The 24,197-nt window shown below is 42.5% G+C and overlaps 2 protein-coding genes across 2 annotated transcripts; one reads left to right on the top strand and one right to left on the bottom strand.

Moving 5' to 3' along the window:
- The first annotated feature begins 5,056 nt into the window (after window positions 1-5,056).
- birc5b (baculoviral IAP repeat containing 5b) lies at window positions 5,057-7,714 on the top strand. Its single transcript, XM_069661008.1, has 4 exons — window positions 5,057-5,182; window positions 5,667-5,776; window positions 7,422-7,539; window positions 7,625-7,714. The coding sequence occupies exons 1-4, from the start codon at window positions 5,057-5,059 to the stop codon at window positions 7,712-7,714; spliced, it is 444 nt and encodes a 147-aa protein (XP_069517109.1).
- A 9,197-nt stretch (window positions 7,715-16,911) lies between these two features.
- On the bottom strand, window positions 16,912-18,952 carry neurod4 (neuronal differentiation 4). The gene is made up of 2 exons (XM_069660700.1): window positions 18,815-18,952; window positions 16,912-17,967 (listed from the first exon to the last, which is right to left on the bottom strand). Exon 2 carries the CDS (start codon window positions 17,959-17,961, stop codon window positions 16,912-16,914), a length of 1,050 nt encoding a protein of 349 aa, XP_069516801.1. The 5' UTR covers window positions 17,962-17,967; window positions 18,815-18,952.
- Between the last annotated feature and the right edge of the window lie 5,245 nt (window positions 18,953-24,197).

Below are 24,197 nucleotides of genomic sequence, written 5' to 3'. Positions count from 1 at the left end.
TTATGTATATACACATACATAAATATATAGATATTTTGTTCACAAAAACATCACTCCACCAACCACTACAATTATTCACAATTTAATCTATTATGAAAATAATAGTTTGGTTGCAACACTACATAATATGGGGCGGCTGTGGCTTCGGCTCAGTGGTAGAGTCGGTCGCCTCTCAACCGGGAGGTTGGGGGTGCAATCCCTGACTGCTACAGTCACATGTTGAAGAGTCCTTGGGGAAGACACTGAACCCCAAATTGCTCCCTAAGGCATAGCCTTTGGTGTATGAATGCCTATAGATCCTGATTGGAAATTGGCTCTTAGGCCTTTGTCATGTGTGTGTGAAAGGGTGAATGTGACTGCTATATAAGTACAGTCTATTTAATATGTATGATCTGCTTTATTTTTTTGTCTATGTCTGCCTTTGCTGTGTCGATAAAGCTTTACAAAGAGGCAAAAAAAGATTCATGGATGTGTGTGTGTACACAGGTGGGTGTGCCGGTCCTGCCTACAGAGATGGAGAATGTTGATGTTGACTGTAACACTCTCACACACACATGTCATTTTTACACCAGCACCAGAGGACAGGGCGTCTTTCTTTCCAGCCACAGCCACACCACGCATTTGTGCCACAACTAGTTGCAGCTCATGCTTTGCAACTTCACTATACTTTACTATCATTTCTGTTGTTCTGTCCAGACAAAATACTGAAGGCCCGACACATTCCAAGACGTTATTACGCAATGCTACACGTGCTCTTTAGAAGACGCACTTTGAAGTAATTATCTCCTGGCAGATCATAGTCTATTTCTGAAGCTCAGACATTCCTCAGCTGAGAGTGATGTGGCAGATGATCTCCCTGGAGGTCAAAGGTCATTTTCATCGCTGCTACAGAATACAATCTCCTTCACACACTCATCAGACTTAACATCTAATCTTTATCTCTTTCAATGCACAAATGGTGCACACACTATCATAAACAAATCTCACACAAGTGGCGATTCCTTAGCCCTTCTTACAAACACACATATTCTGCATGCAAGCCTGCACACGCGCTCACACACACACATTATAAGATCAAATGTGCGGTGTACGATCTGGGTGTGAGGGCAGCAGGAGACAGGTGGGGCTGTCAGGACATTTTAGCTCCAAGAGGACATGTTTATATTTAAGCTGAGAATCAAGACTCAGTGTGAAGATCAATAGCTCACACACACTTGACATAATTAACATGAAACAAATGCATCAAAGCATATTTCGAGCACCAGAATCCATCAGCTTTTATACGCACTAGATGTCTATGAAAAAGTTGTATTTTCTGCTCCCTAAGGAGTCAGTGCTGCTTCATTTTAAATGGAAGCAGACAGATGCAGCAGCAGTAGATGGTAATAGACCACTTTCTTACCTGTGCTCCACATTGATTGCACCTCTGGTCCTCCTGCTGCTCTTTCTGAGTGGATCTGAGACCTCTTACAGGCGCGCTGAGAAATAACTATCTCCTCTGTGAAATCCTCCCCAGCATGAAACCAGTCAGGGCCCCTCAGGTGGAAGACAGATCGGCGGAAAGATCCTGAACTTTTCACATTAATTTGAAAAGATTCCAAGAAAAACAAACTGGCTCTTACGCCCACAATGGCAATGTAAAGGACATGTAGAAATAGAGACCACAAACATTGCCTCTGTCACCTCCCCTACATCCTCTCTCCTCCCTCCCCTCTCTGTCACTCTCAGCTCTGTGTGAAAACAAAGCCGGAGCAGGAGATTCCTGCAGCTAATCGTGGCAGACCTCAATAAGCGAAGGGCAGTTGTATCATAAGAAGGAGACAGCAGAGAGTTGGAGGCAAGGAGGGTAAGAGGGCAGGAAGAATCAAATGTCAGTGAAGGCGTGAGCAGCAGATACGGCACACTGAGGGAGGATGAATACCAATCTGTGGATTTGTGGTCTCACACATTGCTACACATCTCGGACCACCCTAGTAGAGGAAAGGAAGACTCTGTTATTAGCCTTTTACATTTTAATAATGCAACATACTAGATGACAACCTTTAGTAAAAAAAGTGGGAATGAAGGAAGGCAAACCTTACACTCATGCTGCATGAAAAGTCGAGAAAAACAGCGAAAACTTTCAACGTATGGAAAAGTAACACATGCATGCGTAAATTCAGAGGTCCATGTTATTCTGCACTGTCTGCAGCAAGCAGCCACCCACTGTACAGGCCAGTGGGAGCTGCAGCAACATCCAATATATAGTGGATGTCCAATTCACTCTGGGTATAAATGGCTCTATAAGCCTTTAAACAGCATCACCCCTTAAAGGACGGCCGACTCTTACAGTGTGATACAAACCGTATTAAAATCACACACACACTGCCAGCCTTATAAGCAGGCACGCAGCGTCTCAGCGCCCCCCCAGGCGCTCTGCTGGAAGATAAGGTTAGAAGGGGAGAAGGACAGCAGTTTACAGTTGTAAGCACATTTCAGCACCCAGGGGCCCTGAGGGGTAGAGTTACAGGGACACACTGCACACCAGGACTGTCCCTGTCTCTCACAGTCATAAACAGGCCGCTTAGGATTACACCACAAACCATTAAACCAAACTGTCGATTTTATGGCTGTTATGTCTCTGTTTACTAAGCTGCAAACGTTAAATCAAGAGTGAAAAGCGGTTTCAATCAGAACATCTGATTATTTTTGTAGGTTTGAAGTCATGTATTCACATACACGTCGGTTATTTGGTTGAAAATGTGATCACAGATCTTAATAGAAGTTGTTGTCTATCCCAAAGCAGATTAAAAAAGTGAAGAAGTCACATGGCCAAGTGTAATTTTCTGTTGTGACCTCCATAGCATAATAAGACAGAAGAAGAGGAATAATGGACTAGCAACTCATCACCACAACAAACAGCATCCTGAAATGTCCAACAGAGGGAGCCAGGTTCCTCTACTGAGCCAGGTTTATATGAGGACGAAAAATGACAATGGATGGGACGAAGGCCTAATCCCAATCTCCAACCAAAAGCCTAAACACTGAACGGACTCAGCCTGATGCCATGGAAGTCCGCACACTGCACGTGCGTGAGTCCACGAGGGTTTGAGAACTGCATAAAAATGAAGAATGGGACACGCTATCATGGCATCATACGTTGCCTGGAAACCAGATAGGCCATTAAATCTAGTAAGAAAAAAGCCGACCTCCAGCGTGTATTTGTGTGTTTATCAGTGTTTACATATTGTCACAAACTATCAGAAGTCAGTAAGGCATTATTGTTAATCATTTGCGAGTATTTAATTGTTGTCACTCACAGATAAACGTATTTGCGGTTCCCGTCCCCGTCCATGCTCGCATTGTTTACTTTTTTTTTTTTCAAACTTTATTGAACACTACTTCAATGTACGATCATTTGTTTACATTTAATTGGGACTGGGCAATCATGTTTGTATACGTCACCAAGTTAGCTATGGACTGTGGGTAAATCCCACAGGCTAGTCAGTAGATATGCGGACTCAACGGAAAATCCCTAAATCACTAAATTGGCGTTGGAAAGTCCGCATTAGAGCCCTTACACACTTGGTGATTTGACAGAGGGACAGCACACTCACACACTTACCGGGAACGCGATTCAAAGTCCGTGAGTCCCTGAGTGTGGACATCGAGATTGGGCCTAATTCCTATTTCCAGAATCCACAGTCCTCTCTCTGTGCAAACGTTATTCCAAAGTTCATCTGAAACTAATATGCGCCTTCAGATGACTGAGTTACACAAATCATGTGGTTATTTTTATATAAGTGGTTTTATGGACTCTTTTGAGTACAATTTCCTCTTTGTGAATCTTGGTTTTTTGGGTTTTATTTAGAAATTAGTCTTTATTTGTCACATGCTTGTAGTTTTGCTAAATGTATGATATGATACATTACAATAAGAGTGGAAATAAGTATCATAAAGAAGCCATTTGGGATAAATATTCAGAGATTTAAGTGTTCAATTGTTTATTAATCTGGTGGGATGGGATCTACTTTTTCTCTTGGTAGAGGATGAGGACGACATAAGTCTTCTTATGTCATTGATGTAATAAAACTATACAATAGAACAAGGACACACACATTCTGAAGACAAGAGGACAAAGACTTCAAATAAAGTAATTTAACATCAAGTAACTTCTTCTGCTTAGGTGTTATTTGCAGACTACAAACCAATGTTTATGGTGCATGCCGCCACCTAATGTATCAGAGCGTGCAACATCATGTCTTTAGAAAATAATTATATTCTCTTTATTAAACCAGTTTGGTTTAAGTATTTAAATAAAGCCCTTTGTATCTGATCTTTGTTGTCCACTATCTTTTGCAGTCCTTTAATGCTCCACTCCCTGCCCACTTCTATCACCCTTCCCTTAAATTGGTCTCTTTCTCCTCTGACCTTCTGCAGTCTAACAGTATTTTCTACATTGTCCTCACAAGTACAAGTCTCACACTTTTCTGTCTTTTTAATGATATATAGAGTTGCACCGAGTCCTGTACGTCCCAGTCTTAGACTTGGAAAAATGACGTCTTCTTTCCTGCAGTTACTTCTCCTGTTTTTTACCCTGACTGGCTTTTGAATATTGTAATAATTTCTTCCCTTTGTGTCATTGCCCCAGGTTTCCTGCCAAGATATCATTACTCTGTGATGAATTATTGATTTTGATTTCCCAAAACTGATTTCTTAGATGCCATTATCCTTCTTGTTTAATGCACTTTTAGCCAATCTGCGGTCTAATTCCCCTTAATTCACCATGTGCTGGTATCCAACAAAAGTGAATGTCTGTCCCTGGTTGCTGTTAATTCGAAAGACTCATGTAAACCTCATTTAAAGGATCCTTTCGGACAGTTTGCCCTGATTTAATACTCTGTATTGCTGCTGCTGAGTCTGAACAGATGACTACTTTAACATTCGAGGAAGCCACCAGGCCCACCTTTCATTAGTCCAATCAGCCAGAACTGAAAGCACCTGTGTTAGTTTGAAAGTGTCCACATAAACAACCAGTGTGAAGTGAAGTGGCTTGAGTCTGTTTTCTGCAGAGGAGATGGCGAGCATAGATCTACTGACGGAGAGGTTTTACTCTTATGACAGAATGTACAGTCAGGATTTACGCGAGCAGAGCTTCGCAGACTGGCCCTTCAGAGAGGAATGTAACTGCACACCTGAAAAGGTAAGAAGCTATTTTTGAAGGTGCTCTTAGTAATGAGACTATAAAAATAATTAGAATATCCCGGCCTTGTTTACACAGGATGTCATACTACAGCCGTTTATCCGAGGATGTGACAGCTTAGTGATTTACAGTTAAGCAGGTGCCTGATTCAGTTTCGTTGCATCAGGTGACCATTGCACAGACCCTTTCACCCTGGTCATGTCATGATGGATGAGCTGCTGACACCTCACTCGGTGATGCCATGTTACCAGCTCTTAACCCCGTCAGGATCCTAAAAGGAGATCCTCCTTATGTTTCACTCTCACCGACACTAATCCTCCCGCAGCGATGGACTTAAGGTCTTAAATTGCCCTTGTCAATGTTGTCATTGAGTTATCAGCTCATAAAATTCCTCGATTTACTGCTATGTTTTTATAAAACAGCAGTCTGAAGGACAAGTGCTAAAGATACAAAAGTATGTCTTGTTGTTTGTTTGTCTTCACAGATGGCGAAGGCTGGGTTTGTCCACTGCCCCAGTGAGAACGAGCCTGATGTCGTCTGCTGTTTCTTCTGTCTGATCGAGCTGGAGGGCTGGGAGCCAGACGACGATCCCCGGTGAGGAGAGCATGTCACCTCACCTTACCTTACTTCATATAAGCTTTATCAGAGTCAGAATCAGAAATGCTTAATTTATCCCCAGGGGGAAATTCGGGGGTTGCAGTTATTCTGATACAGAGAGAAGCATGGAGAAATACAGTATACGGCACAAGAATAGAAATATAAGAAAAATGTCAAATATGCTCATTATATATACAATAAAATAAGAAATAAAGTTAAAGATTAAATACTGAGAAGCGGCTCTATGGTGATTTAAAGTAGTAATAAAATGTAAATAAATGTCTGTTAAGTCATTATCTATCACTGAATGAGGTAACACAATGGTGATTGAGCCTATGGCCCACTGATGAAAGCATTTGTATTTGCAGTATATAGTATTATTACAGACTGAGGCTGTGTTCGAAATGCCGTACTATACTACATACTATATACTACATGCTACATACTGCATACTGCGTTCAGCAGTAGTATGTAGTATGGAGGAGGTTCAAATTAATTTTGCAGTATGCTCCGCCAGGCGGAAGTACACAATAACCGCCTCTTCTTTAGCTATAGCGCCCCCTTCTGCTGGAATGCTGCTGCTGTCCCTCATTTCAAGTGCCACGCTTTGCATTGTGGGATACAGCAGGCGAGGTAGACCGGTCCGATGCATACTGGAGATTTTCTCCGAATCAGTACGACGTCCAGGTAGTTTTGGCATACTGCACATTTTGCTTTAGTTTGCATACTGCATACTACATCTTGGTCAAATCAGTACGTACTGCTAGTATAGTATGGCATTTCAAACACAGCAAGTGTGTCTGTGGTGACATTCACAGAAAAAATCACAAGCGGCGTCCAGTTAGTGACGCGTTTTTCATCACCCAGCAGTGGTTGGTCTGCCAGAGAGGGTAGGCGGAGTTTTCCGGTCTCTGCAAGTGTTGCAGGTAAACAGTAATCTACTATGGCTGAACAAGCAAAGAAAAGATCAATGACTACAGATACAACCAAATCCAAACCAATCCAAAGAAACAGAAACAAATTGGACGCTCAGATGAAGGCAAACAGTCTAAACAGCCATAACAAAGGCAGACAACTGTGGACATCTGGTTGTCTGGGACGTATGCGCCCGCAATTACCTTTTATCGCCATAAGGTGGAGCCAAATAGTACAAAGCTGAGATCTTCAAGATTATATCTTTAAATATGAATGCCAGCATTAAATATAATTGCCAGAATAAAGTTGCATACAAAATAAGAGTTACAATGCAAAAGAGTTGTATACACATAAGAGTTATTTACAAATGAACAGTATAAGGCAGAATTTCTGTCACTGAGTTGCACAGTTGAATTACTGCACAATTATCCAGCTTATTTACAGTGAGAGTTCAGTGCACACTGTAAGGAGGGGCAGTAGCTGCAGATATGTTTATTCAGCTGAGTTAGTTCCTGCAAGATATTGCACACAGTACATCACCATAAGGAATGAGGAGGAGAAATGGACGCCACATAGAGCTGATGACCCTTTTAAATAGTTCAGCTGTTTCTTAATATTAATCCTTTTCATGTTTTCTTTGCTTTTTCAGAAGTTTGTATCCTGATTGAGCTGGATCTGACAAGTTTTAGGTTCAGCTGTGATGCAAAACATTTCCTCTCTCTCTCAGGTCTGAACATGTGAAGCGCTCCCCTAACTGTGGGTACCTGGACATGATGAAAGACTTCACCGAGCTGACTGTGGCTGAGTTCTATCACATAGAAAAGGAGAGGCTGAAGGTCTACATCGTAAGTGTGCCCGCACATTGTACACGTCGTGTGCAATTAAGTGAAGGTAAAATGTAAATACTGACGGGGTTGTTTTTTCTTCTAGAGAAAGATTTGTCATAAGAAGATGGCGTGCTTGCGGGATGACATTGACCACACACTTGAGAGCCTTAAATCTCAGTTGCAGTCGATATGAGTGATTACATGTCCCATGTGTGTAAAGTTGTTCTATTGTTTGATTTAATGTCAGTTTAAAGCAGCAATAAAGTTGATGAATATTACATTTTTGCTTGTAGTATCATCTTTAACCACAAGATGGTGCTTTTGCAGTAAAGTTCCCTGGCTTCTCTCTCTCTTACACACAAACACACACACACTCCGGAGTTTCGAGCCTCAAACTCTTCACAAAGGCGATCTGAAATGAAAGCGCACATTGAGCAGGATTACAATGTGCGCTATATTCCCTCTTTTCAAACCAAATACTTCCCATTTTCCTGAACGTGCCACCATCCCTACCACCCCTTTTCAAACCTTGACCCTGGACAGATGGCCTGAAGCCCCTCCCTTTCAATACCAACTGTTGCCCCAGTAACATCTGTTACATATAGGGGGACAGTGTGCACGGAGAGGGCTCACCAGGACACCCGCTTAACCCCGTGAGGAGGAGTGAGATTTAGGGAACACTGAAGGATGCTACAGCCGACAATAGAGACTGTGGTTAAGGTAGTAAACACTCAGAAGGCTCTGTCACACCGTGATGCTTCACTGCTCTTATTAAGCATTTCAGGAGGCAAGAGTTTAACACTGAAGTCTTTTTGAGTTTAGGATATTGGGTTCACTCTCTGGGTGTGTCTGATGGGAGGTTTGGCTGCATGCAGTGCAGGATTAAAACATGCTAGCCCTTCTCCAACCTTCCTCTGTTGTGGATTAATGTCTAATGTAACACTCTGGACACTGAGCCCAGATCAGCTGCTTAATTCTCCTTTATCCGCTCGCTGCGGAACAAATTGAAGAGAGAATATTTTTAGCCAAAAAAAGTTAAATACGCAAAAGTGATGTAACATTTCCAACGAAACTGTTTTGCCTCAATGTTTTCAAGGAGGTTATTTTTCACGATGCTGCGGCAAAATATTCCCTCAGGCTTTTTTATTCTGTCTGTGGCCGAAAGTGTTCAGTTAGCTGTCCTTTATGGAGAGAGGCATCCAATAAAATGCACCACAAAACAAACTGTGGTGAGAAATGGGATTTGCCATTTAGTTAGGTTAAGTGGTGAGGTATTTGCATAAGTGCACAGATTATAAGCGGAGTGTTTACAGTAATTGCTAATGTAACTCTAATCAGGGTTTATTCCCACATCCGTGTCAATCCACTTATTTATGTGTGCTCCAGAAAAGGAACAAAGGGAACGGCACGGCACAGATGTGATAGATTAGCTAATGTGTGGGAACGCTGCAAAACTCATAATTTGATTGGTTCATAACTGAGGTGAAGGTTTATATGTTTCCCACCCTAGTTTGTAGAAAGTATAAGTATAATCCAAATAAAATAAGTGAAGCTAATCTGCATCGCACTCCTGCACATGTCTAATTAATATCCTGCAACAAAAGCAGATTTCTGATTGCGTTTCTGCTAAACAAACTGTAAACAGCGAGTGTAGCAGATGGACAAACGGACAGATGTTACCAACAGAAAGTTTACAACCTGAGCTCTCCGTCAGGCCCCATCTGTTGCTCCTGCGCCCGGTACCTCCCTCTCACCCTCCTCCAATGCTTCTCCTCTTCTCCTCATCAGCATCTATCAGCGGGCCCTGATGCTCTGACTGCGCTGCAACGGCCTCAATTAATGACATCAGCATTTAGCCTCTCGCATGACCTGGTTGTACACTTGCTAAACAAAGGCTAAATGAGTCAGATATCAAATATGGGCACTAAGGGTCGACATGAGAACATACAAAGCAGGATAAATGGTTATAAAGGCTTGCAAGTATATCCTGAACCAAAGCCACGTGACTGGGCCTACATCACGCCGAATTTACAACCAGATTACCCGAGCAGAGCGACACTCTTCCTTGCATTATAATTAGGGAAAAGTCTCGAATCCCTTTTCACTTCTTCCTCTCCCACGTCACTGGCAGCGGGGCATGCTGCCTGATACCACGGCCCTCCTACCTTTGGCTGTTTTTTTGTGCCCTCTCCTAAAGAGACCTCCATCTGTCCCTACACTCAGCCCTATTGTGGTGTCCCAAAGCCCAGCAACTTCCACAATGCAGGGGGCGTGCAGCGAGGCGGGAGGGTGGGGGTGCGCAGGGTAAACACGACAGCATCCAGATCCCATTAGAAGCTCTTTAACTCCAACACCCTAATACTCTCAGACTCTGGGAGGAGAGGGCCCACCCCTTATCCTCGTGCACAATGTCACCTTTTACACCCAATCCCAGAGGTAATGAGTGTGCGGGCTGCCCTCTTTCCTCCCCTCCTGTGTTCGTCTCCTTCTTTCTTACAGCAGCACAACAAGATGTTATATAATACACTTTAGCTTTATTTGTCCAAGCCACAACTGCTTTCTCTGCTGCGTTGGCACATTTCTCAGAACGTTGTAAAATTTCTTCCTTTAAAGTTTTTGAATGAAGTCCACCAAAATGAGAAGATAAAAGTATCAAACCAAATATGGTGAAAACCAGAACCAGATTTCTCTTATAACTGACTGCTGATGTGTATTAAATTGATTCTCTTCAGCTGCTGATCTACAAAGTTCAGACCGACCATGCTGCTTTTTTTACAGCTAACATGAGGAAAAAAACAACTTTATTTTTCCTGCAATAGTCACAAAACATTCTTGCAGCTTACAGTCTATCACTACCAAACTGATCTACTGTGGGAACAAAACAAAGGCCTCCGATATTTACGATAATAAAATAGTCAAAAGCATTAAGACCAATAGGAAATGAAAAGGGAATAAAGAGGTAACTCTCATGCAGAGCCGAAAGCCAAAGAATAAAAGTGCGTTTTGAGGTTTGATTTAAAAAGTGTGTGGGACAGCCAGACATGTGGAGGCAGAGCGGTCCAGAGCTGCAAAAGGGTCAGCCACCCCTGAGCTTCAACTTTGACCCTGGGACAGCCAGAAGCAACTGGTCTGTGGATCTGAGTGTCCTTGATAAAAAGATGTGGTTTTAAAAGGCCTGTGAGGAAGTTTTAACGATTTATAAGTTAATTATACAATCTTAAAATTGAATCCTAAAACGGACGAAGGGAAGCCAAAAGAGGGGAGATGTGCCCACATTTACCAGTTAAAAATATAGCCAACTAAAGTATGGATATTGTGTTTACTGTCATTTGTGTGACACCTGACAATGTTTTTATCAACTTAGCACACATTACAGTCACTCCATGTCTTTGCAAAGCGACGTCTCTGCAGATGTTGAAAATAAGGTGGAAAGTTCCAACATATTATGCAGAGTAAAGCCATTCAGAAGAAAACAGAAGAAGGAAGAAAGTTAAATTAGAAAGACATAATTGTCAAAATTGTAGACTTTTTAACTCTTAGCCAAAATATGCTCAATCATTTGCAAATGTTAACAAATGAGAATGAGAAAGTCTCTTCCTGAGGTGACTCCTTTGATGAACATAGAAAATCTTAGACCTAACTATGTGAACATTCCTGAGAGAAAGACTTGTTGGAGGTAAATTCATTCTAGTCTCAAGTTCAGTCTATACATGGCAGTCCAGTCTGATGCTACATGCTAATAAAAGGGGTCTGAAAAGTTAAAGTTTTATTGATTTATATTTAATTGCTTCCACCATATTGACCGTGACCAGCATCATTTAAACTCCCCACATCTTCTCATAGCTCCATCCTCCATTGTTTCCTTCTGTCTCCTCTCCCTCCATCCATCTCCTCTGTCTTTCTTCCACCAGCTGCTCCTCTAAGTCATGGCCGTCTCCTTTTTTTCGGGGTGCTCCACCTCTCAACCTGAGCGCTGTGCTCCCCACAGAGGAGGCGTGAGCGTGTGAGTGTGTGTGTGTGTGTGTGTGTGTGTGTGTTTGTACATGTGTGTGCATGTGCGCTGTGGGGGGATCACTGTGTTGGCCCCAGCTTAAAGGCAGAGGGATTACCGGCACACAGACACTGATTAAAGCCTTCCAGCCTCCTATGGCCCCATTAATACAATCTTAATCACAATGCTTTATCCCTCTATCTCGCTCCTATGGATCAGGACCTTTTCATTTTAGTGGGAGCCACTCTTGTTTGGCCAGTGGATTAAATGTGCGGCCCACAGAAACTGCAATATATGCACGAGACAACACGCTAACTCTTTTAGCTCTGATTTTCCAGCTTCCCCTGCAAATAATCAACATATCTTTTGCCATTAGGGTCCATGTTGTTGGCTTCAAATGGATATAAAAATATAAAAAAAGAAACACAAACATGACACAAGTTTAAGTCAGATTAAAGCACCATACACTCTCTGTGTATTGATGTCTGATATGACCTCTCTCTCCCCGGGGGATCGAGCTACAGGTCGCGCTCTGCAGCCTAACGTCTCAGGCCAGGCTCCATTACAGAGCATGTGTTCCTTTCACAATGAAAGACCCTTATTATCTTATCTCAGATCAGAGCCACTTGATAGGCCTACACTCAATCTGAGCTTCAGTTTGCCACATGTACTGTAAAGACAGGATCTTACAGCACTTTTTGAAGCATTTAACAGGATGATTATTATTATTTTATTTTTTTTAATGTACAAACAATTTAACTTTAACTTTTTTAAAACTAAAATTTTATCTTGGCTTTTATACTTTTTTCCAGAAGTGTCTTGTTGTTTTTTCCCATTTCATCCCTTTGAATTAACATGATGCGTGTTCTTCTCAGTGTTACCAGATGAGTTTGACAGCTCGACAGCTTCCTGCCCAATTACAACTCAAAACCAGCCCAATTGTAATATATTATTATAGCATATCATACTTTGCTACTTACTATATATATGTATATATATTTATATATATATATATATATATATATGTATATATATTTATATATATATATATATATACATATACATATACATATATATATACATATCTGTAATTGCAATTGTTATTTATTATGTAATATTTCACTTTACTTATCATCAGCCATATCAACATAACACACAACATGTGTGTAGTGTATATATTTATTATTAATATTATTATTGTATTTTATTGACTTTTTGTCCTTGCATTTTTTATCTGTCACTTGTTTTACCCTGTCCTTTACTTTGAGCTGTTGTACAGGTGAATTTCCCCCAATGGGGGATCAATAAAGTCTATCTTATCTTATCTTATTTTATCTTATCTTATCTTATCTTATCTATCTTATTCTTTCCAGAAACCCATGTAAAATACATATGCAATTGAACAGATCATAAGCATACAAAGCTTCATATCTGCATCAAACAACCAAAGATAAAATGTTAGATAAATATGCTATCTCAGTCCAAAAAGAGTGCAGTGAGACAACCAAATACAAAAAGTGCAAAATGCACCCCTGGTGTCGTCTTAATAAAGTGATATAAATTGATAATACTGCCATGAATATATATATATATATATATATGTATATATATATATATATATATATATATATATATATATATATACATACACACACTATATAACTTATTTAAAAACTATAGGAGGAATGAAACTGCCAAAATCAAACATAAATAAATAAAAGTAAATGAATAAAAACTATAAATAAATGAATATGCAATGATAATGACATCAAAGTAAATAGGTCCTCCCTTATTCATACAGTTGAATACAACTTGTGTCAAATCAAATGGGTAATCATAAAATGATGAGCTGCCAAATGTTGAAAGAAGCAGCCCAACTCCATTTCCCCAGCCCAAGGTAATGAAAATAAGTTCTTCTTTGCACCTATAAACTATAAATGTAGATAAAATACCAAAACTAAAAACTATTTTAAGACAATATAACTATTCTGTGATAGGATCAGCTTTGAGTGTGGCCATCTTCCCCCTTTATTCTCCATGGTGTTGAACTTTATTTTAACATTGTCTCGTAATGCTGGGGCTCAAACTTGGAATAATCACATCTGGTACAACACTGCATATCTTTCCTGAATCGTCCTGCGTCGGTATCAAAGTGTCCCTCCCCGGCCCTGAACTCCAGAGACTGTCCTTCATCTCTGTGCTCTGTAATCTTGTATCCAAAGTTAATTTACGTGGATTATTCCCATATCCACCCACTCATGTTTTTGGACTCAGGAGGATAATCCACATACCCTGCCCCCCCCCCCGACTCCACCGTTTTTTCGCTGAAACAAAACAGCAAAGACACAAAGAGGGAGTGCGCCAGGCCGGCTCACTCTGCCAGTATTCTCACAGGCCAAACGTCTGTGTGTGTGTACAGCTATGTGTCACTCCTCTGACACACAGGAGCACGGAGGACAAACTTGTGAATGAGGAGCAAGGACATCCGCCACCTCTCGTGCCCTCTCCTCCTCTTTCCTCTTCTCCTTTTTCCTCCCTGACACACTCATTCCCCCTTTTCCCTCTCTCATCCCTCTCTCTCTCTCTCTCTCACATGCTCTCACTCTCCTCTCTCTCTCCAAATTGGCCCAGCTGTCCGTCAGCCCCCCCGCAGCTCCCCCAGCTGTCTGCCCTCCCCGAACGAGAAGCCGCACAACAATACAGGTCACAGGTCAAGAGAAAGAACAGGCTGCGTTCACAATGGACCAGTGGCGCCCAGTGAAACAATCGTTCCCTTTTTCTCCTCCGTCCTTTCTGCACCGTTGCCGGGACTGGAAAAGACAAACCTTTGGAGAGGTAGCTGAAGAGGGGGGAAGTCCTCTTGGACAACAGCCTCCGAGGCACCTTCCCTCTTCTCACAAAGGCCGAAAGGACCACAATGATAAACACTCGAACACACACTTGCTCTCCCACCTCTCCATTTTTGACTCGGCCATCTCCTTCTTTGTTCCTGTCAAGAGCCATCATGCCCTTTAACACCATCATTAAAGTCAAAACTGAGACTTTTGTCGTTAGATGAGTGATATAAATGTGTTAGAAACCCAGTTTGAGCTGAGCTATAAAGGCATCAGGATACTACTTCCTGTAATCCCTCCATGCCTCGGTTTATTAATGTGTGTGCATTCTTTGAAAGCTTTTGCCCCTCAGTGTTTTGGCATGAGCAGGATGGGAAAATGGGACATGTGTGGGAGAAAGCGAACAGCAGAGACTGTGTGACACATTCACCTGTTCCCCGGAGCTGTTTTCCCATGGCCCACAACAGCCCTCCTGCCTGACCTGATAGACACCCCGGAGCAGGCCTCTGAATGATCACACACACACACACACACACACACACACACACACACACACACACATGCTGCAACAGATCTCTATTGCCCGGCAACACAGTCATCTTATTTCCTGCAATTTGTCTTGTACATTGTCTTGGACTTTTTTAGTGATTAACATAATTTCCCACAACTTGTTTGAGATTCTATTTTTAGTTTCTTATTGTTGTATGTGTTGAGTTTTTTTTTAGTTATGTCTTCAATATAAAACAAAGAGAGATGATTTTCTTCATAGAAGCCTGAACACAATCATTGTTATATCCTGTGAATCTGCTTAAACGTCTGATTAAATGTCTGCAAATGGTCTAATATGAGCTTGCATTTATTCCCCATGTATTGATAAGTATACAATATATTTAATTAGAAGTTAATTTGGATTTTTGTTGTGGAATTGTTGTGAAAGCTCTTCTATATTTTCCACGGCAAAGATCCACAGCATTTGATATGTTTGAATGTTAAAAGAAACCAGGATAAGATTTTTTAAGAAGCGCTTCATGTGCAGGACATCAGCTAAGGCCGTGTCTACACGTACACGGGTATTATTGTAAACTGAGTTTTTGCCTTCTTCATTTCCCCCAAAAATCCCGTCCACAAAATCACGGTTATAAAAAATCTGCATCCAAACTAAAACGCAAAAACACAACAGAAACGCTGTCGTGAGAATGCCACACCAACAGGCGGCGATATAACCCAGTCATGCAAAGAAGAAGAAGAAGAATCGCGGCCAGTCAAAAGTGTGAAAAAAATCAATCCCGATGTCTTTGTTCCTCAATATAGTGGACGAGTAACTGTACATACATGTGTAAACATGTAAAAAGTCTTGTTAAGCATCACTGTTTTTGTCACATCTGTCATTTTGCAAGGAATATCACCTCATTAGTGACGCCTCACAAAGGAGATAACCGCGCACAGCCTGACGTCACGAGCCAAAAACTCTGTTTACTACACGTCTCCGTGGAAACAGAGTTTCTAAAAGTCTTCACCCTGGCCAGAGTTTATAAAAGATCTGTTTAACGGCGTTTGTGTGTGGACGAAAGGCCAAAACACACAAAAAAACTACATTTTGAAAACACCCATGTACGTGTGGACATGGCCTAAGAGAGAAGCGGTACCTCTTTGTCCACAGGGGGCGCCAAATTCAGCACAAACCCAAAGTTCCTCATGGGAGCTTTAAGTAGCATTTAGAGAGCAGAAATATCAGGGCACTTATCACACGGTCAGTGCAATATAAAAATAACAAAAGTCTATTTAAATGGAGATGTCACTACTTCAGAAATGTTCCACTGCTTACAGGTACCTTCAGCTACCCGATCTTTGGGGGATGACAGAACAAATCACATGGCAGATATAGTTACTATAGAAATGGCATATAATATAAGAATATTTATTCAATTAAGTGCGAAACAGCAAAATATTTACAACAGTACAGTATGACAAAAAAAACTGTGACACCAAATGAACAAGAACCTGAAAGACCTCGAATAAATAACTTAAATACAGTACAGATGCCAGTGACTCACGACAAACTGAGAAGACAGTGAAACAAAAAAAACTGTGCTGAAAAATATAAAAGAGGACAAGACGTCAAAATAAATATTAAATACAGATATAAATAAATGCATTGCTTTTCTTACGGCGAGGGGGGCATTGGTTGTGCACTGTTTAGGTTTAGTTTGACGACTTTTTGATCTCTTTCTTCTGAAATGCAGACGTGCAGATCTCACAGAAACATCAGTGTCATGTTTAAGTAGGGAAAAGATTTGGTAGAATCATCTTTAGTCATTCTGTAACAACCAAGAGGGGCAACTTCATCAGAAATAATCCTAAAAGAAATAACAAAAAAGTAATAATAAATTAATAATTAAAAGTCATGGGTGCGTGTTTGTATCAGGTAGATTGAGTTGAGGTGGTGAGTCTCTCTCTCAGAGTCCGAAACAACAGAAATGCAAAACGTTTTCTCTGTACAGTTTTTACAGCAGTTCATTTAAGAGAAGCAGAGTCGCGGCTCCTCTCCACTCTTCATGTCACACTTCAGATTGTGCCCATCTGAGAGGTGATCAGGTGAGAGGGAGCGAACGAGTCAAAGGCCACATCCAGGGGCAGCTCGTAGCGTGAGGCCTGAAACAGTGGGTGGCCCTGAGGCCCCCCCGCTAGGCACCCGGCAGTGGAAGAGGGGTAATGGTGGGACGAGAGGTAGTGGGCATGGTGGCCAGGGTGGGTTGTGTAGTTCCTCTCTGTCTCGTGGGGAGAGGGCTCTTGCTTCAGGGCAAAGTTGCCACTGATGCTGAGGGGAGGAGTGAGGGGCCCGTCGTACGGAGGAGTGCCGCTGCTGCACTCGTTAGGGGAGGGGTTGTCGTACACGGGCCCCTTGTATCCCTTCATATGGAGGAGGTGGGATGCCTCCAGGGAGCCGTATGGGGGGCTTGGAAGGCCAGGAGACGGGTAGCTGAGGGGATGGCCAGCCTGACCGACCCCAGGGCCTCCACACTTGTCCTCCAGCTTGTTGAGCATCATGGGGCTGGGCCCCAGCTGCAAGCAGCCGGCCACCAGGTTACTGGTGGGCTGAGACAGACCTTTGCACAGCATCTCCACAAAGCCGTGGTTCTCCGTGGACTGGCCGCTCTCCAGCACCTCCGACAGAGCCCAGATGTAGTTGCGGGCCAGCCGCAGAGTCTCAATCTTTGACAGCTTTTGTGTCTTGGAGTAGCAGGGCATCACTCTGCGCAGATTTTCCAGCGCGTCGTTCAGCCCGTGCATGCGTGAGCGTTCTCTGGCGTTGGCCTTGACCCGCCGGGCACGAAACCTCTCCTTTCTAGCTTTGGTCATCTTCTTCTTCTTAGGGCCTCTCCTCTTAGGGGCGTTCTCTCCATTTGGTCCAATCTCCTCCTCATCATCCTCCTCCTCTTCTTCGTCCATGTCCTCACTGCCCAGTTCTGTGCAGGAGTGGATTCTGCTCCCAGTCAGGCCTCTCATTTCAGGGCTCTCCTCTCCGTCCTGAGAGCTGCCTTCCTCCTCCAGCCAGCCGAGGGAGCTCACCAGATCGCTCATGTCTCCGCTCTTTCCAAACGGTTTGGTCATCATTTTGATCTGAGGAAGCAAAGTAAAAAAAAAATACGTTAGTCGACAGGACTTTTTTATATCGGTAAATTTAAATTAATAATGCCATTCCCTGAAAATAAAAACAAACAACTCATGTCCCCTGAATACAGTACGAGTGCTCTCATTTCAGCACTTCAGTGTGGACAGCTCACTCCTCTCACCATGGAACTGGTGTCATTTGGAATTTGGAAGAAACTCTGTAACTATTTAGTCTTATTTTGAAATTCTGATTCTATTCTGCAATAAAGGAAATGTGGGCTGTTTTTAGCATAACTTGGCTGCATAGTCCCCTGCTGTTATGCTGTGGTCGCTACAGAGACGCTGTCAATCTGGGACACGACGGGATTTGCTCAGCATATAAAGCTCAAAGATTAAAAAGGGGACATGCAACTCAACACACATGTGGACAAATGGCACAAATACTGTTTAGAACGTTACACTGACACTCTCTTTCTCTTTTATGACATTTTCACACCTTGCAGAAGATCCTAAACATTAAAGGAATAAAAATATATATTGGACTTAATCTTGAAAAGTGAAACGCAGACATTAGACACTGATTTGTTGTAGAAAAAACTGTCACACTTAATTGTTGCGCACTAATGCGTAAAAGGGGAACACTTCCTGAAATTCAAAACTTTCAAAATACAAAATACAATAAAAAATATATTTTCTAATTCATCTGCTTGACAATAAAAGTGTTATATATCTGTCCCATTAAAGGCAACACAAGCACATTTATAAGTGCACGTGCTGAATTTAGTTGCCCAAATTTGACGTCTAGTTTGGATCATTATTTCTGTGTGATAATAATAAACAAAATTGGTGGACTCACCTGTTTGGATTCACAGCTCACTCAGTGCAAAATAAGAGACAAGTCAGGCAAAGTTAAAAAGACCACGAACTGAGTTGTAAGTCCAGAGTCACTGCGTTTCTCTCCTGATGCATACAAACACTGCCGCTCCTTCAGATAGCCATCAGTGCGCGTGGAATTTTCATCTCCAAATGGCACGACAGGGCTGATTTTTTTGCCTTTAGCAGGGGTAAGCCCCTCCCTCGGGCGCCCCACCCACCATCAATTCAACCAAACGCGCGTGGCGGGCTCGTGGCCAGAAGTTTGCACCAAGGGAAAGATTTGAGGGACAGAAAGAGGGCTCGCGCGAGGGTGCACGTGAAGGCGGTGCTTTAAATAAAATGTAAATGCGGAGTTTGTGAAAGGCTGAAAGGGTTACGGTCAGATGGGCCGGAGCAGAAAATGTGAACACATTGGAAAGCACTTCTTAATTAACCATCAGAAATTATACTGAGGAGAGTTAGTATGTAAGGAATAAAGGCTGTTTGATGTTATATTTGGACTTTAAGTGCAGTTATACGCATCATCCTTTCAAGTTATTCAAGTTGTGTGACCTGGAAAAAACATTTTCCAAGTATTGCCAAGATTTTGTAACATTTTTTAACAGAAATTTCACACGTTAAAGATAATCTGGGATTTTAATGCGGTTTTAACGAGGAGAGATTCAGTCCTGGATCACTTTATTGTGCGTCCTCACACTTGGAAATGCTGCCCAAACCAAAACATTTGAATATTCGGTTATAATGCGTGTGTTAACCATCTTAATCGATAGTCTGTCTCTTCATTAGTCGGTTGGATTAGGATTTTTCCACCTAATTACACACAGTGTGGGCCTGGTGTTCGCTGCGTAAAGAGACGCTCTTCCATGTGCGCGTATTTAAGTGATTTTGACAGCTTACTGTGCAGAGAGCAGGTGTGTGCGTTGTTCAGCCGGTTGTTCAATTGTTTTGTTGCTTTTTTTGGCGTCATATTCTGCCGCCAAGAGATTTGTGATTGTTGAATTGATTGGCGCAATAGCCTAATGTAGGGACAGGTACTTTATGGTAAACGCTAAATACGTTAAGATAACTTCTTCACTTGTAATATTAAATGGTCGAGAATAAATATGGATATTCGGTTTGTAGTCCACTTAACTGTCTTTAATTTGTGTATTTTATGTGTTTGTTTACATTAACACGGTCAATCACTGTTAAACTCGACGTTTAACCCAACACTTAGAGGTCTCGTAATGATTATATGGCTTTAATTGTTTATAATCGTATCTCAATATTGCGCATTTTCCCCAGGTTCCATAACAAATACCACGGCATAATAAACGCCCGCCTGTCCCCGTGCGTGGCGAGCCGCGGCGCAGTGGGGGTCTATTGTCATCGCTGGCCATTGACAGCCGGGGTCTCGCGAGTCGCACGTGCCCCCGCATTGATCCCATTGTGCGCGCGATTGTGCACAGCTGTGCTCGAGACTGAGACGCACTGAACTTTTGCCAACAGCCTTGTTGACTCTCCTGTTCGCGAGCGTGCGCTGGCTATATTCTGGGAAATAAGATATGGTCACGTGACTAATCGGCAACATCGCGTAAAAACAGGCACTTATCCAACGATTTATTGAACAGAGCCTAACAGATGGCTGGATATAGGAAGCGTGGGGGGTGGGGGCATCTGTTGCTTGGGTGCTCCAGCGTCACCGCTTGCCCCGAAGATGAGGTCTCGTGCTGAAGCAGCATTTATGCACCTCGCTAACGGCCCTAATCACTCCTGGTCACTGCACTGGCCATGCGTGTGTGCTTATGTGTGTGTGTGTTTCCCCTTGTGAACAAGACATTGCATGTGTATAGCCACAACTCTAGACTAATATGATGTGCCCAAAGCTCCCCAGGTACATGCACCCCTACCCCCCCAAACACACATACACTGCTCTGTCCCATGAGTGCGAGCAGGGCCTCCACCACACCTGCAGCCTGTGTGGGGAATTGGAGCCTGGCAGTCTCCCACAATCCCCATCGGTTTCCCAAATGACTGAGTGACTAACGGAGAGGGAATTGTGTGTTAGCTGCTCCCATTTAGGCCGTAACACAGATAGGCAGCCTTGTGGAAGAGGTCATGGTGGACACATGTGAACAGGAGCAACTTTTGATGAGTTAGCATGATTTTAATCTGGGTTTTCAATATATCGATCAAATATATTCACTTTTTACGAGGTTATTTAGTCAATTATTGATGTAAGATGTCAAATATTTAAAATATATGAATGAAAAACATGTTTTAGGGTGTTTAGTTTTTACTTTTTTGGCTAACATTGCTAACATGCGTGTTCAATTTAGGCATAAGCTGTCCAAGACAACTTTTTGTGTAATGATTGAACCAAAGAAAGTACCAGTCTTATATTAGCTCTTTAAGTGCTGTTGTTGCCAGTAATGGGGGTAACCCCCTTCCTCACAAAAAACACTGCCACAAGTGAGTTGTCTCTCGCCCTCGTCCCCTGGGACTCTGAGTGGAATGGGAGGGATTCGTGCGCAGCGCTGACAGATGGGTCCTTGTTCCTGTCTTTTTCTTCATCTCTATCTCCCTCTCCCTCTCTCGCTTAAAACACAGACACACTCACACACACCAAGACTGCACGAATACAATAGGAATTAAAGCTCCGCACACATGCTCCCTGCGCCGCTCCTGAAAGCTGAGCCCCTTGTAGTGATCATAAAAGATGGAGGGAGCGTGGATTTGTGAGAGGGGCTGGCGTGGTAAGGGGTGGGGGGTGATGTTGCACAGGATGGGGAGAAAAGAGAGATGAAGCTGTGTTGTTGTCAAACTAAACAAAAAGTCTGGACGTGTCATTTGTATTTATTCGTACACATAAAAGAAAATCTGTGCCACTTTTGAGAGTTCTTGTTTTGTTGAAGTTTCTCGACCGAGTCTATCCTGTGCACGTGCACTTTATCTGACCTCATCAAGTTCCATTTTACCGCTATGCTTTACAGTTAGTGTGTACGTTTGTGTGTGTGCGCGTTTGTTAAGAAGTCCCAGGGCCCAGTTCTCTCCATTTGCTGCTCACTGAGGCTGAATATGGTTACATAGCAGACTTTCCTGAGGGAGACACTGACTCTGCTGCACACAGGGGAGCATCAGTGGTCTAACACACACACAACCACACACACACACACACACACACACACACAGTTATGAATCATGGACTTTTAACCTCAGTTATAACACCATTGGTTCATTTTCTCTGAGTTAAACATGCTTAAATGAGGCATTTTAAAGTAATAATCTCAAGGTTTTTCATTTAAATAAATGTCTGTTAAGTCACTATCGATTGCCGAATGAGGTAACATCTGATGAAAGCTTTGCATTTGCAGTATATAGTATTATTACACACTGGGTGTCTGGTGCGACTTTTGCGGAAAAGAATCACAAGCGGCGCCCAGTTAGTGACGCGTATTCCATCAGCCAGCAGTGGTTGGTCTGCCAGAGAGGGTAGGCGGAGCTAAGCGGTTGCTTTTCCGGTCTCTGCAAGTGTTGCGAGTAAACAATAATCTATGGCTGAACAAAGAAAAGATCGATGACTACAGATACAACTTCAAAAATAAGTGAAAATCCAAAGAAACAGAAACAAATTGGACTGTCAGTGAGGAAAATCAGGAGTTACAACCGGAGCCAACTGTTGACGTCACACATGCAGCACTGTCCGGATTTCTGGGAAGCGTGCTCCCGCAATTACCATTTATCTCCATAGGTGCAGCCAAAGAGAACGAAACTGAGATCTTCGAGATTATAACATTAAGTCTCAATGAATGATTTTGAATTATTTCGTTGATCCTCGAGCCAAATCAGATTTTCTGCATTCTACATTGGTTCTAACCTCAAGGAATATTCCAACTAAGATACAAGGGAGTCTTGTCCAGCACCGCAGCATAAAAGAGCTTCACATAGACAACAAACAACAGACTACAACAAGCAGAAATAGCGTTTCTGGTAACGTTTGGCAACTAAATGGGCTCAGTCACTGGTTTAATAATCCTTCAACCTGTTTTTACGATCTTCTGATGTGAATGAAAACTATATTAATCGTGAAGATTTCTGCATGGAAGTTTAAAATTGCAAGTTTTCACTGTCGAATCTGTGGAAAAGGCTTTGCAGTTAGACGTCACATGATAGCATCAAAAAAAACACGTGTATAAATCAATGCCATTCAGACAAGTGGACAAGTTTTATCTCTTGTCTCCCATGTTTGACTTTACCAAGGCATATTTATTTTTGTTCATGGTTTCCATTTCAACCACTTAAAAGTGTTCTGGTTCACAAAGTTTTATTTTGATAGGATCTCTCAGCGTCTCATCCCGGCGATCTGGGCAGATTGTTTGCAGCTTATTCCTCTTCCTCTGGGCTAATGGATTTGAAGACATTCCAATCGGGCAGAAATGTAGCTACAGAATGGGAATCAGGCCTGAGGGCAATTCTCACTAAGTGGGGAGAGAGCCATTAAACAAAGGTGCCTGTGGTTTCATATTCAGGATACTTTACAACCTCCGTCCCAGGACATCAACAGTGTTTTTGGGTGTGCTGTTAGAGGGGGCAGAAGAAGGGGGAGGAGGATCCATCTGCCATGCTGCTGGTCCTCAGGGAGACGGGCATATCCCAGGGGTGTTTTGGAGAGAGAAGGGCTGAAAGGATTACACCCAACCACTAATCAACGACGGTAATCTGCGGGCCCCCATACAAAATCCGCTCCAATCCAAACAACAAATTTGGAACAGGAGATGAAACCTCAGTGCACGGGGACGTCGAACTGAAGCCTAACAACCTGACAAAATCCAAGGACAAATACAGGTGATTTTTAATTGGGAGAATCCAGTGTGGAGGTGTGATTGGCAAAGAGCCATGGTGTGTCTGTGATCAGGTGCAAGTGTCCCACAAGTGGCCCAGTCTGATTCCCAGTGTGACCATTATGCAAATACAGCAACGAGACAAGCCTGCAACATAAATTAGTCTAACGGATAAAAGCACTTCTCTAATCAAATCAGACTGCAGAAGCTTTTTGTTGCGTTTTGGTAATAAATAAGAAAACACTCATAAGTTTTCACATTTTTACAAAAGGTTTTTTAATTATACAAAAGACTTTTATTTTGTAGACCAGAATCAGACATTGTTTTAGATTGCTTTTAGTCCTGAGGATGAACCACAGCTGATTTCATGTGGTCAGAAAAGTCCCCCAGCCTTCCAAAGACTTTGTCACAGCAGGATACAAAAGGTGCAACCTATAAGCTGGTCTCTCCATCCGCTGAAAGAATAGCAGGGAATCAAGTTGCCACTAGTTCCTTGGTCCCCTGTCAGTATGGTTTTGATGTCTGGGGCCTGGGTGGGGTCTG

Source organism: Semicossyphus pulcher, unplaced genomic scaffold (genome assembly GCF_022749685.1).
Source record: "Semicossyphus pulcher isolate SPU_LCO1_2020_fin unplaced genomic scaffold, fSemPul1.0.p SCAF_13, whole genome shotgun sequence".
Lineage (NCBI taxonomy): Eukaryota > Metazoa > Chordata > Actinopteri > Labriformes > Labridae > Semicossyphus > Semicossyphus pulcher.
This window is presented reverse-complemented; position numbering and strand designations above follow the sequence as displayed.

What these genes read in the sequence shown, in the direction of transcription:
- birc5b (XM_069661008.1), top strand. Translation starts at nt 5,057, where the DNA reads ATGGCGAGCATAGATCTACTGACGGAGAGGTTTTACTCTTATGACAGA. An exon ending in GAGCCAGACGACGATCCCCG is followed by an intron (nt 5,777 to 7,421) that starts GTGAGGAGAGCA and finishes TCTCTCTCTCAG; the next exon opens with GTCTGAACATGTGAAGCGCT. An exon ending in AGAGGCTGAAGGTCTACATC is followed by an intron (nt 7,540 to 7,624) that starts GTAAGTGTGCCC and finishes TTTTTCTTCTAG; the next exon opens with AGAAAGATTTGTCATAAGAA.
- neurod4 (XM_069660700.1), bottom strand. Translation starts at nt 17,961, where the DNA reads ATGATGACCAAACCGTTTGGAAAGAGCGGAGACATGAGCGATCTGGTG.